The 13,829-nt window shown below is 39.8% G+C and overlaps 2 protein-coding genes across 5 annotated transcripts in view; both read right to left on the bottom strand.

Annotated features, from left to right (window-relative positions):
* Window positions 1-10,894, bottom strand: part of cita (citron rho-interacting serine/threonine kinase a) — a 39,260-nt gene extending 28,366 nt beyond the window's left edge. For all 4 annotated transcript variants that reach the window (XM_086291814.1, XM_086291815.1, XM_086291813.1 and 1 more), the window contains exons 1-10: window positions 10,744-10,894; window positions 10,399-10,571; window positions 10,142-10,283; window positions 9,601-9,776; window positions 7,448-7,549; window positions 5,215-5,357; window positions 4,751-4,844; window positions 4,459-4,665; window positions 4,131-4,284; window positions 2,588-2,777 (exon numbers count right to left, since the gene is read on the bottom strand). In XM_086291814.1, the coding sequence (XP_086147940.1) occupies window positions 2,588-2,777; window positions 4,131-4,284; window positions 4,459-4,665; window positions 4,751-4,844; window positions 5,215-5,357; window positions 7,448-7,549; window positions 9,601-9,776; window positions 10,142-10,283; window positions 10,399-10,500 (1,310 nt within the window). In that variant the 5' untranslated portion in view covers window positions 10,501-10,571; window positions 10,744-10,894. The remainder of the gene's footprint in view (window positions 1-2,587; window positions 2,778-4,130; window positions 4,285-4,458; window positions 4,666-4,750; window positions 4,845-5,214; window positions 5,358-7,447; window positions 7,550-9,600; window positions 9,777-10,141; window positions 10,284-10,398; window positions 10,572-10,743) is intronic.
* Window positions 10,895-11,612: 718 nt separating this feature from the next.
* On the bottom strand, window positions 11,613-13,377 carry LOC147330199 (beta-crystallin B3-like). The gene is made up of 6 exons (XM_086294182.1): window positions 13,244-13,377; window positions 12,800-12,881; window positions 12,581-12,696; window positions 12,327-12,459; window positions 12,095-12,237; window positions 11,613-11,935 (listed from the first exon to the last, which is right to left on the bottom strand). Exons 2-6 carry the CDS (start codon window positions 12,872-12,874, stop codon window positions 11,659-11,661), a joined length of 744 nt encoding a protein of 247 aa, XP_086150308.1. The 5' UTR covers window positions 12,875-12,881; window positions 13,244-13,377; the 3' UTR covers window positions 11,613-11,658.
* Window positions 13,378-13,829: the final 452 nt, after the last annotated feature.

Below are 13,829 nucleotides of genomic sequence, written 5' to 3'. Positions count from 1 at the left end.
GAGACAAGGCAACTATGAATAGAGGTCCTCTAAATAAATGAATGAATCTGTATGAATGAGTTCACAAACACTGCAGAAGGATCTTTAATAAAGTTGACTCAGACTGAGTCACAGTGTTAAAAATAATCAGAAAAGCAAGCACTGCTCCCTTTGCCTCTCTGCACCGAGAAGCATCCCCCTGAAACACACACACACACACACACACCATATATACAATATACAGAAAAGTGTGTACACACACACACACACACACACACACACACACACGGCTTGTACTGCTGAAACAAAAACAGCAACACCCTAGGCAGTTCTTTTTCACAGGCCTCTAGATTAAACAGAAGCATTTCAGCCAGATGCCAATTAAAAATTGATGTTAGACATCAAAATTCAAGTGGGAGATGGGGGGTGGGTGGGTTTTTGTACAGATAATGTGGCCATTTAAGAAATTAGCTGGAGATTTTTGCTTGAGTTTCAGGAAGCATAGGTAATACTTTAATAACGCTAAACATAATGTGGCCATGAAGAATTTAAGTATTTAAAAGAGAGAAAATGTTAGACCACTCTTTCCACTGAGGAATGGGAGAGCTGTCATGTTTTTGAACTGTGGAGGAAAAAGAAATGAGTAACCAGTGCAAACTGCATTATTGAAGAGACTCAGAAAGACAATGACACAAAGAAAGTTAAAAGGCTTAGCAGCACTCATCAGGTACGCAAAAGGATGGATAACAGTCATGTACACTGAAGGAAGAAACAAACACACGTAATACTAACAAGCAGTGTGATGAAAACAAGGCAACCTCTGGGGAAATCTTTTGTAGGACATGCAAAATTCCCAATAACAATTTATTTTTTCAATTTGTGCTTAAAATAAAATAACACACACTAATGTGTGTGTGTGTGTGTGTGTGTGTGTGTGTGTGTGTGTGTGTGTGTGTGTGTGTGTTGCCAAGGTACCTTGTAAGACAAAAATCATAGCCTATATTACAGGATTACATTTGACGCCAACGAAGGAACAATGGGCACCCATATACCTTTACCCAGTATCGGTAGATATTTGGCACGACGTTGGATGCCTGACCAGACAGACTGACCTAATAACACCGTTTTATGTCCAGCTCCAAACAGGCAAAAACAGATATTTATAAACTGTAAATACTGCGCATGTTGTATTAACCATCTCAGAATTTCCTTAATCCAGCCAAAAATCCTAACAATGTCATTTTTTATGGGTGTTTAGTATGATTTTCCGACACTATACCACAGACAGCTTCTTATAAATTTGAGGCAAGTTTTTAAGAGGATTTTGCTGTTAAGTTTTTACTAATGAGGAGTGAGACAGACAAGTTCAAAAAGGAGAAGAAAAAACAAACAATAGCAGGAACCCCCAAAACAGATGATTAGCATTTCATTATGCCTGGCTCTAGGTTCATTTCTCTTTCCTATTTGGCATTGTAATGAATAATGTGTACACGGATATGCATGCTCCCACACACGCAACACAATTCTGACACATTTTATGAACACTGAGCTCCTCTTAATCAAATGCAGCATAGAAAATGACTGGCTTCTGTTAAAAACCTTGAACAGATGACGGATGGTGTAACAGCAAGGCGACTTAGACATTAGAAGAGGGAGAAATAACAGGAGGAGATGAGACGGGTAAAGATGGGGGGTGGGGACAGGGGAAAAAAAACAACAAAAACCCCCCCCCACACACACACAAAAACCCCCCCAAAAAAAAGCATCACGGTTGTAACCATAGAAATAATTCTCTCCCCCAATCTGAGCTCTCATCCTTTTTCCCAGTCTAATCTGCTAATGCTTTTTCTCCATTTCTGTTGCCGCTGCTGTCATGATCTGCAGTCTCCAGCACCATTAACCTGCGAGAGCACTAGCATGGGGCTGCAAGAACAAAAACCCATCCTCTTGCTTTATTATCAGGGGTTAAGAAGCCAAACACAATTAGGTATAATTACAGTCCCAAAACCCATGCCGTAAAAGTCAGGAGCCTATTACGCTTCACAGTAACAGAGAAGGCACAATAACAGCAGTGAGGGTGGGAGTGTGTCTATGTGTGGGGTTCCACTTCTCAGCAAACCTCATCGGCACACTCAGTCGCATACCAATCAGTCGATGGCAAGATAACACCAGCTAACATCCTCTGAGCCATTCATTTGATCTATCTGCGCACTGGATCACTTACGTGTGATCTGAAGGTACAAAAACAAGAAGTCAGTAGGAGAGAGCACCACAGAACAGGGGGATCCCTCCCTTTTCTCATTCCTTGTCTGACACAGCATATAGCCAAACCCTTTTTGGCCCCAACAGGCACAACACTAATGACAGGGACAATACCAACTGCCCTGGGCACCATGCTAGGTCACCTGAAACAAGGCTACCTGGAAATTGTTGCCGTGGTAATGAGGAGACTAATGGCAGAACAGCATTCAATACTAGCATGGGGTCTTTACCAACAAAAGGTATTAGAAAGGTGCATGCAAAAGGTCTCTGCATCGTCTAAAGGAAAAACAGGCTTTAGTCTACTTTGAATGATCCCAACAATGACTAGTAAACAGGTACCACTTACTCAGTTTTGGCCAACAGTATCAACGCTCTGCTGAAGAACCAGCCTAGAAAAGGCAGATCCTGGCCCTGGAAGCCCGCCGGCAGAGCTCCTTGCTGGGCTGCTGAGGCTGGCCAGGGGGCTGCCTGCTCCGGTTCCTCAAAATTAGAGGTGTCATCTTCAGCATGCAACGCAGGAACGAAAGGCGGGAGAACTGCAGGGGAAGAGCATGAGAGGTGGGAATAAGAGAAAGGGCAAGGGAAAAAGGAAGCCGCTATGAACAAGGTACTTAAAAACAAAAAATGTAAAAAAAAATAAAAAAAAATAAAAAAATAAAAAAAAAAACACAAGGAGAAAGGGGAGAGAAAGGAAGGGAGGAGGAATAGAGAGCGGAGAGCGGTGGGAGCCTAGAGAGCAGTAAGTCGCGCGTTGATGCACATGCTGCCTCTGTCCCTCCCTCCTCTCTTTCGCGCTCTCTCATACACACATGCTCACTCACTCTCTCACTGCAGCAGAGCAAGCTAATCAGCTGGACCCAAAGCTGATGCATAAAGCTCTATCCGTGCTCAGTTGTGAATAAACAAGGATGATATTTTTAATGCAGACATTTGTACAAATATGTATTTTGAGGGTTTTTTTTGCTACTACTCAAACAAAATCAATTAACAAAGAGAAAAATAAAGAAAGAAAAACTATCAATCTAAACACTTTATCATAGACAAATCAGTGCTAAGAGGAAACCATGGGCATAGTAATGTTATATAATTACTTTATAATGGGGGGGTGTCATCTGCAGAAAATACCTATTTGGTAGAGCCAAAACAAACACCAATCACCCCTGCAGATACACTTGTGAATTACAGTAGCACTGTAGGCATGTGCCTCTTCAATGTGACCATGCTTCACTGAAATTATCTATTAATTTGAGTGTTATGGGTGTGTTTTCCAATGGCCAGTCAGGGGAAACTGTGAAACTCACTGGCAACAATAACATTTAACAAACGCTACAAAGAGCATGTCTGGTGTTGCCTGTGTAAACGATGCGTGCTGCATCTGTTGAGAAACAGATGAGTCGCAGATCTTAACGGTCTGCCTTCCCTTCCTCAGGAAAAAAAACCAAAAAAAAAAAACCATGGCTTACTGCCAACAGCGCACAGAATCTCATTATTTTACTATAGACAACACCAACACTATTGTTGTCTATGAGCTCACCCCCTGAACACACACAGACGTAGACTAGATGCTGTTGGGTGGGGTTTTGTTTTTATATACACACACACATACATACATACATATATATATATATATATATATATATATATATATATATATATATATATATATATATATATATATATATATATATATATATATATATATATATATATATATAAAAATATAAAAATATAAATAAAAGAATAAAAACCCAAGCATTAGAATTTGACAACTAGTAATATATCAACTCTGTTGTAACACAATTACAACAAGAATATGTCATTTCAAGTGAAATTGAGCACGTCCACTAAAAAGATTGCAGAGGAGTCTCAAGGGAGAGGAATCTCCTCACCTTGTCGCAAGTTGTTCCAGTCAACGCTGGAGAAGAAAGAGTGACAGTGGAGTCCCTGGAAACCCAGTCGCTCCTTTGCACCACAAAGTAAGCTCTGTACCAAGTCTACAAACTGCTTACTGGTACGTGGCTCCTCTGGAAACTTTAAGCAACGCTGTAGGCAAAAAAAAAAAAATTGAACAAGAATTGAATAAATATTTCATAGACTGATTAAATATTGCCTAAATTAGACTGCATATATTACTGACCGTAACAGGAATACTGATTACACCGTTTGTGTCTGATCTGTTATAGATATTGAATACATAAACAATGACAATGTCAGCACCTGGAAGTTAAGGATGTTGTAGATAGTCTTGGTCGAAGTGGCTTCAGAAAAAGGTGACCGGGCATAAATCATCTCATAGGCAATGACCCCAAGCGACCACCAATCACACTCAACTCCATAGGTGCTGTTAGAACCCCCATTCATGGCTGTCAGGACTTCAGGGGAAAGAAAGTCCTGGGTTCCGACAGGCACTGTGGAAGTGGCCACCTGGGAAAACATAACAGAAACTCTGTAATGTCATTGTGAAGACCAGTGAAGTTAATACATATAGCAAAGCCTATATTCGACTTACCGTTTTGTTAGCAGTCAGCCTGGCAGCTGATCCAAAGTCAGCCAGCTTAATATGACCAGTCCGATCAATGAGAATATTCTCTGGTTTGACATCTCTGTAAGTGGATAGTTTAGTAGAAATTTGATACGGCTTTTACAGAGCTGTTTGTTGTCTGAGTACTGTAAAATGCTCTACTGCTCCAAGCATAACAGAGACATTTGCAAACTCCACAGCATTTTTATAACATTTGCCATCACACTGTACATTAAATTAGTTAAAGCGATAACAATTCTCATGTACAGGATCCGGTTATTGTGGCCTTTTCAATGAAAACGAAAGAAAAACATTTTTAATATAGACCTGGAAGTCGAGAAACCCATTCTACGGGAACACTGCCACTCCTTCATTGATCATGTTTTACTGTTAAGTCTTACTTGGCTAATCCTCTATCAATAACAGGTTGGATTTCATAGCGGGTATTTTACCTGTGGACGTAGCCCAACTGGTGGACAGCATGAATGGCCTCTACCAGCTCAGCCAAATAAAATCGAGCCATGGACTCATCAAACTGATCCTCATATCGGTTTAGGAGAGACATCAGGTCACCGCCTGGCAAGTACTCCATCGCCTGAAAGCATATGTGTTTAAAGTGAGGAACTGGCAGGATAAGACTATAACCAGTACATAGCATTTGAAGGATTGTGTGTTGTTGTTGAAGGCTGTAAAAGCTTTAAGAACGCCTCTAAATGTGTCTATATTTAGAAGGAAAAACAAAGCAACAAGTGTAGGGCCATGTGTCTGAGCTTACATCAAAGCTCTGCTCCGCATAAGCTTATAGGGTGGTTCTCCTCATTATAGATTCAGTTATATAACACTGGGTACTATTGCTGATTTATCTATGATACTGCAGTCAAAGTATTCCTGTTCAATTGCTAAAAATATGTCAAGAATAAATGCATAATCCCAGTGTAGCCTAGAATGAATGATCATAGGATGAAAGAAGACACATTTAACTCAAAGCAACATACTGCAACCATAACATAGCCCATTTGAAGACATGTAGTTTTGAAAGTTTGGAAAAATAAATCAGCCTTGGTTAACGTTGCCTAAAATTCTTTTTTTTTTCCTGCTGTCTGCACACTGAAATAAAAGGTGCTGTGCCAAGTTGATTTGAGCTATATGTTTAAAGCCATACAGCCATAAACAGGCAAAGCCCATGCACATGAATGGTCAGCGAGTCTCAATGAACAGGAGCATTCTCCAGTGTTACCTAGCAACAGGGAGACTGGGTGCCTCTCTGACACACGGATAAAGATGGATGCTTTGTATTTTCCTCCATGCTCAGTTAAGGAGCAGAGAGACAGAGGGGGAGAGAAAAAAAGAGGAAGAATTGAAACAGATATGCAGGGGACATAAAGGAACATATATAGATGGTGAGAGAAAGAAAACAAAAAGGGCAGGATAAAATATAAGGCCCAGCTGCACAAGAAACTGACTGCACTCTTTCCTACTACCTAAGACAGCCTTGATCATAAGGAAAAATACAGATTCATTGTAAGTTTAACAGCTAACTGTAACTGACAAAGTGCTAAGATTGCATTATTAAAAGGGATACGTTTCCCCCTTTAATTAGTTACTCATACAATAATGCAGCATAAAGAGTATACATTCACTGAGTGTTTTAAATGGTAAACAGTAAGTTTAGTTTCTGATTTCCCTCCTTATTTTTCACAGTGATAGCTTAAAAAAATGTGATACTGTTTTGTTAGTTGCAGTAAGCTTTTAATTTCAAGAAAAACTAAAACCAAGCACAGCATCTAAAAAGCCACAGGAGGAGTCAGTAATGAATGATGTGATTTATCATGAAAAAATCCTGGTCACTGTGGAACGTACTGATGGCAAAAATAACGACTTAAGGATGAAACCTTTTTTCCCCTGCTACAAAATATTTTTCTTGTACAAACAGATTGGTCATTTTATAATTCCTCCTTCACATGCCACTTTGAGTGACTGCCAGTTTTGTTGGTCAAATTTTGAAAATCAAAGATAGAAAGCAGGTAACAATAGGCAAATTTTGATGATTGTATTTCTAGGGTTCATGTATAGTGTGGGTGTTTGTTTTACTTCTGAGTCTAGCCATTTTCCCCACAGTATAATTTTAGAGTTTGGGGGAATACACAGTGTGCTTATGATACTTTGAGTGAAAGCTAATATGTCATACCAACTCAATTTTTTGTTTCATAGCACCAAATCACAACAGGAGTTGCCTCAAGGGCCTTTATATTGCAAGGTAAAGACCCTACTATATATATACAGAAACCCCCCAACAGTCAAACAACCCCCTCTGAGCAAACACTATGGAACAGTAGGAAGGAAAAACTCACTTTTAACAGGAAGACACCTCAGGCAGAACCAGGCTTAGGGAAGGGCAGCTATCTACTATGACCAGTCACTATACGGTCAGTACTATTTTGTAACACTGGGACTAACACTACATCGAGGCCTACACTACAAAATACAAGGCCTTTGCTTTATACATCAAATATAGCACAAATATTGTATTAGTAAGTACAGTATGTTGTGTGTGTGCCATTTTCTCTGTGTGTTACAAAAGATCCTTAAAATATTCTTTTGATTCAGAAAAAATTAGCAAACTAGTCATTTCAATTCATCATTAAGATAAAAAAGAAAAAAAAGAAACATGTGCCGCAGTCTCACCAGGTAAACATCATCTTTATCCTGGAAGGCATACAGCAGCTGTGGGATCCAGGGACTACTGTTCAGAGCCAAGATCCTCCGCTCCTCTTCATGAAAAATCACCTTTGAAGAGTTAGAAGGTGAGCAATGAGCAGTTATACTGTTTGAAATGTAAGCAATACAAATATACACTGTGATTAGTATAATGGCCATATAAACAGATGTGCCTGAAACACAGAAACTTCCATATTAAGAAACTGAATGTGGGTTAAATTTAATTGCATTTTATTTCAGATAAAACTGTGAAAAAAATCTACTTTTTCTGGTGATTAGAATTCTTGCCTTTCTCGTCTAGCTTCAGTTCTTGTTCCCTCTTTTTATAAGCGACAGATGAGACTAAATTACACTAAACTGTCACAGGTGGCACGAAGAAGACATTTCTTGTTCATTAAAACTGTTCATTCTTCAGCTCCCTTTGTGTCACAGCTCATGTACTATTCTGACGGAGATCTGTCCGATTAGTCATATGCCAGAGAGCACAGCTGTGAAATATTGGATCCAAGTGACATTTGTTGTGCTTAGCCCTACAGCACTCTCCAGTGGACTTTTTTAGGAGTACAAATTTGAAACACCAAGTAGCTGAGACACAGTTAACAGTACTTGTGTAGTAAATGTGAAAGTGAAAAATTCAAGCCCCTTATTCTTTATACACTTCAATACTCCTGAGGAAATCATTTTATTAGAGGACTATTATAACAAAAAAAAAAAAAAGATAAAATAATTATCCCATGCATCCAGGTTAACTGGTGTTTCTAAATTGCTCATCGGTCTGAATATGAGAGTGAATAGTTGTCTCTGTGTTAAAATAATTAAATAAATACTTTTCAATAAATGCTATTATTACATGATTGTTCTCAGTGAATTTCATTCTGACAGAAATCCATCTCAAGTACATGAACCTTTCCACTCCCATTAGACGGACTCTAAATCTACCCGTTTTATAGGGTTTCCACTTGTGGTAGTGAGCAAACCACAAGTGGTATTATAAACATTAATTAAACATTAATAATGGGCATTTGTTCCACTAATCTATGACAGTGTATTCAAAGAAATCCTGAAACAAAAGCTACAGTCTTGAGAAAAAGAACGTTTTTTTCAGTGAAGTACACCCTTACTGTGTAGGAATTAAGAGGGTAAGTAGCAGGCAGATGCTGCTGATCACCAGCAAATGTGACCACCTCTGCAAAAACAAGTTCAACAAAGTAATCCAAAGGTCAGATGGCCCAATATTCAAAGAAATTTCAAAAAACAAAACAAAAGGGCTACATCTCAGGCTCGAGTTAACATGTTAAAGTTTGTAACAACACAACTAAAAAAAAAGAGTGAAGAAGTATGTCTTATTTGAAAATGCCCATCTAAAAAGAAGATGGTAGCTCAGTTTAGGTTTGCAAAGTTGAATCTGAACAAACCACAAGATTTCAAGAGCAATATCCTTCAGACAGACAAGACGAAAGTGGACATGCTTGGCTATAATGCACAGCACCACAACTGGTGAACATCAAAGACAGCATATCAACAAAAATGCCTCAAATGGAGTTCTAGAGGCTGATGATTTGGGCTTTTATTTCACCCACAGTACCTGGGGTGCGTGCAGTGGGAAGTAGCTATGAACTCCTCTGTATGCCAAAGTATTGACGATTGAGAGTAAGGACATCTGTCCAAAAGCTAAAGCTACACCCAAACTAGGTCATGTAACGTAACAATGACACCAAGCAAAGCAACAAATCTACAACCGAATGACTAAAAAAGAAAAGAATCAAGGTGTTGCAATGGTCCAGTCCTCAACTAGACTGAAGTGTCTAGAGGAACCCAGACATTTATTTGCTGTACATAAACAAATTTTCACAAACCTCTGCAAACAGAAGCAACGTTGTAAAGCTACAAAACTGTTAAGTGCAGAAGACTGCTACAGTGGAATCCTTAAAACTTTCTTTTTCACACAACTTTAAATGGAACCAGCATACATTTATTTTATTACTCCCACCTCTGGTTTTCCTTCTGGAAAAAAAACTATTAACAAATAAATAGCAAACTACCAAAATTTCCTTTTTGTGTCCCAGACATGGATATCAAAACTCTCTGGTACGATGTAGTTCTTAGAGGACGAAACTTACATTTTCTTGAGTGCGTAAAACTGTCTTCTTCATGACTTTAAGTGCACAAACACCTCCAGTAGCCTTCTCCCGGACAACTCGGACTTCAGCAAAACGACCCCGACCCACCACTGCATGCAGGTCAAAGTCTTGAAGCCTGGGCTGTAGGGCCCGCAGCTCCGAGACAACTTCAGAAACTGTTTCAAAAAGCACGAACAGCTCAGCTCAGCACAGCACAAACAACTTTTTCACCCTTTATGGCTTCAAAATTTGAAGTAAAACCTTTAAGACATTTTTATGAATGCGAACTATGAGCTAAACACCTTATTCTAACTAGACCAACAGCAACATACTCTTAGTACAATTATCAAAGTCCACCTTACAGATATTACAAAAAAGGCATAAGCCTTGTAGTATGCTTAAGAGCATTTTAAAACTGTGCATCACAAATATAACTGCTCTTAATCAATTTCATCAGTTGATATAATCAGGTTTTGTTAAAACGGATATGACTGATAAATAAAACAAACAAATCTTGCTCATATTTAAAATGTATGCTTACATTTATTGACGAAGTTTGCCACATGATGTATTTTCATAAGTTCTGGGGAAGTGCACTCTTGGTAGAGAAGCAGCAAAGCCTCCAGAAACTCTTCCCGACCTAAAGTGCATCCTCCCTGCTCCCCACACAGACTCAGTCGTCCCTGAAAACAATACACAAACAAGAAAAGTGGAATTCACAGGAGTCTGCTATTCGGGATGTATTTAAACTGAATTTTAAGAGATCGAAACTACACCTAAACTGATCCATTACTTTACCTGAAACAGCTGGTTGAGTCGTGAGCTGCGGCTAGTGATAGGGTCAGCAGAGGAAGACGGTGTTTTCAGGTTTCCCTGACTCACGTATTTAAACTTCAGCATGGTCTCTTCACAGCATAAAAGCAGGTAGCAAGTCGAGATTTAAATCCAGGGCATTAACGAAATATTGATACCTACAGACCAAGGAAAAGCTGTCACTTGGTGTCAACAACATGCCCCCCTTTAGCGCGCTAAGCTAACGGTGGGTAACGTTCGCTTTCTAACTTAACTTATAAAACAACATTAAAGACGAAACACTCTTGACATATGAATAAAATTAAAGCGGTCTGTTAGGAAATTACTCACCAGCTAGTCGTTTAGGTAGCTATTATACTCTTTCTAAGTTATATAGGCATATTTATGTGCTTAAGAGCACACTATTTTCTACACAGCCACCCTGTTTCCGGTCAACTTTCAAATTTTGCGCGTTGCCCGCCCAGCTCACGAGCCTGCTGAATGAATCTTGGTTCTGATTGGATGTTCCATTTTATGTGGGCGGGCATAAATGCAGTTGTTAACCAATGAGAGTTGAGCACACCAAGGAACGCTGGGAAAGGTTCTGAAGAGGGGGCTGATCGTGTTTTTATCAACAAAACAGTGGCTGAATATCACAGTTAGTTTACAATCTAACAAGTGCCTAATAGTAAAAAAAAAAAATGTATAAAAATAGCAAAAATTTTATGAGCATTAATTACAATGCCCCAGAGTTAAAAAGAAACGGGGCCTGACTAGATTCAAAGACTCAGAAGAACCAAACATCAGGTCGACAGTGACTAAATAATTGAAAAAGAATATCAGGTTATCAGTGGTAGTGTAGCAAGGATTTCTAGTGTCACAAAAAAAACAAAGTTTTTTTTTTCACATCACGCACCCTTCTAATGCCAATTACTAATAGTTGATAATTATTTCTTTCTGGTCTGAATTATTGTTTACTTAATTTTAATATACTTATAAGTTGTTTGTCTAATGCACAGATCGTTTTAACACTCTCACTCCAATCCCATGTATTAATTTATGCAAAATAAATGGCATGGAATAATTTACAAATAACCAGAATCAGGGCCAAAACTTTTATTTCCAACAGAGATGCATGGTTAATTTTTTCAGTTCCAGTTTTCCAAAAGCCTAAACCAATAAAGAGCTTTAATAATGAGAGACTAAGGACTGGCCAGCTGCCTTCAGCATTCACCAGTTTCTGTGGAAGGTGTCAGAGGTGGGAGTTTAAGCTTCGGGCTGAGTTTGGGATTTGGGGTTGGGAATAGGGTTAGGATTGGGTGGTGTAGGGCCAGGGGCTGGAGCTGGGGCTGGACCAGGAGCTGGGGCAGGGGCGGGGGCAGGGGCAATATAGCACCCTCTCTTATGCCACTGCATGTCCCGCACACGTCGGACGGACTGGATCTGAGGTGCAGTGGCTCCCCAATCATTCCAGTGCTTGAAGTCTCCTTGCTCAAACGCATACTGGCGCCCTCTGTAACCTGGATACATGTATCCTACCCACCTTCACGAGAAAGAGAAACAGTATCACATTTCTGGGACAGTGATTTTTACACAAATTTAGTATCATTTTGCACAAATGCACTTCTATCTTACATTTCATGGCTTCAGTTCTGATAAGTGGAAATCATTGTAGTGAGAGACTGAGAATGGTGAAACTTACGTTCCATTGACAGCCTTAGCACTGGCCACACGGTCTTGGAAACCATGAGCCCACAGACTGGGGACATCATCATCAACAATCTCCATTTTTCTGCCTTCAAAGCCAGCATTCTCAAACAGATGTAACTTGTGATCTGCACTGTCCTGCAGAAAACAGTATATTTCCACATGTTTAACATCAACCCTTGCAAAATCACAAAATGTCTGAGGTTCATTTCATTTCAAGTACATACCACTTTCAGAGGCCTAAAGGAGCTCAGGCTGTAGCTACTCTGGCAGTTGGTCCAGGTGCTCCAACGAGGATACTCTCCTTTCTCCAGCACAAACAGCTCTCCAGCAAAACTTGGACGCTCAAACCCTACCCATCTGACAACATGGAAAATAAGCAAGACATATAAATGCACACATTTGTTGAAAGCAAAGGTAACAGCTACAAAATAGGATCTACATGCAGTGAAAATGAAGGAAGGGTAACTGAGTCACTCACGGTCCCGACTCCACAATGACTGAACCAACCCTTTGTGTCTTCTCCAGCACATCTTTACATTCACCAGACAGCTCCACCTTTTTTCCACGAAAGTTCTCATACTCAAAAACCACCAGCTGCAAAACAGGGACAGGTGGAGCAGTTGAATGATGCAGTCCATAAGCCCGTGGTCTTTTTGAGCTTGTTTAACAGAAAAGTCCCTCTTGTTAAATCTGGTACCTTATATGTTGCTCCAGCCCCTCCTTGGCCCTTTTCTGCAGGCAGCTGGTCTGGGGTTCCCTGCTGGTCTGTCATTTTTAGTCTACAAAGCACAACAATCACATTGCTTAGTGTCAGATTAAATACATACACCTGATATACAAAATAAACATTCAAATAAAAATGATGAGATATGAGCTATTGACTTTATGCACTTGAAAAAGGTTTTCCTGCAAGATTGGATTGCATAATACAGTTTAGATTAGCATAATCTTGTTGTTCAGAAATCAATCAGGAAGTAACCTGCAAACTTTTGTTTAGCTTACACAAATCTTACTTGTATCTGTTAGAATAGCACACTAATAGTCCCTCTGGATCCACACAGAAGAAGTTCTTGAGAGAAAACAAAAAAAAGGGAAAATAATTATCTTGGTTCTTTTTCCCTTTTTCTTTTTTTTTCTTTACCTTGATGGCTTGTGCTTCAATGCACCCCGTACAAGCCACGTTTTCCGTCTTCCCTCTTTCTTTTCTTTGCCCTTTCTGTCTGTGACTGAGTGAGGATCTGTGTGGAGGCCTGGTGAGCAGTTGGTGGATGCCAGTGGGGGTATTTATGGTTTATTTCTAGCCACAGCAGCAAAAAGCCTGTTGATGCAGCAAGTCTGTCGCACCCATTGTGTCCATCACACTGCTTCTCAATAGGATTGCCCTCTGTCCCTGGCACACTGGCAAGCGCTGCCCAGCTCTCTGCCTGTGCTGCCATCCTGACCATGATCCTATAGTGGGTACAAGCTCTGACTGCCAGCCAAGAGAATGAACAGAGATCAGTCTCACTCAGCACTATTGGCCCCACCCAGCTATCTTGCTCTCCACTCTCCACTCTTCTACCCCTTTCTTTACCTTTCTCTTCATCCAGTTCCCAACAGAAATTGCATCCAAATTTTCCCTTTATGTGCAATTTCAAAAGAATAGGCACATTTTTATGAATAACTCCAAAAAAACGACAAGAGCAAAAGGATTTGTAAAACACAATCGAAGAAGTCACTCAACACTT

The sequence above is a fragment of the Aulonocara sp. 'chitande type north' Nkhata Bay genome, linkage group LG5 (genome assembly GCF_057382095.1).
Source record: "Aulonocara sp. 'chitande type north' Nkhata Bay isolate Kocher_YH1m ecotype deep benthic linkage group LG5, A_spYH_male_GT1.1, whole genome shotgun sequence".
In the NCBI taxonomy this organism is placed as follows: domain Eukaryota; kingdom Metazoa; phylum Chordata; class Actinopteri; order Cichliformes; family Cichlidae; genus Aulonocara; species Aulonocara sp. 'chitande type north' Nkhata Bay.
This window is presented reverse-complemented; position numbering and strand designations above follow the sequence as displayed.

Excerpts from the sequence above, each read along its gene's own strand:
- LOC147330199 (XM_086294182.1), bottom strand. The coding sequence starts at position 12,874 with ATGACAGACCAGCAGGGAACCCCAGACCAGCTGCCTGCAGAAAAGGGC. Across the intron at positions 12,460-12,580 it reads GTCATTGTGGAGTCGGGACC|ATGGGTAGGGTTTGAGCGTC; the intron begins GTGAGTGACTCA and ends CCATGTTGTCAG. Across the intron at positions 11,936-12,094 it reads GCTAAGGCTGTCAATGGAAC|GTGGGTAGGATACATGTATC; the intron begins GTAAGTTTCACC and ends TTTCTCGTGAAG.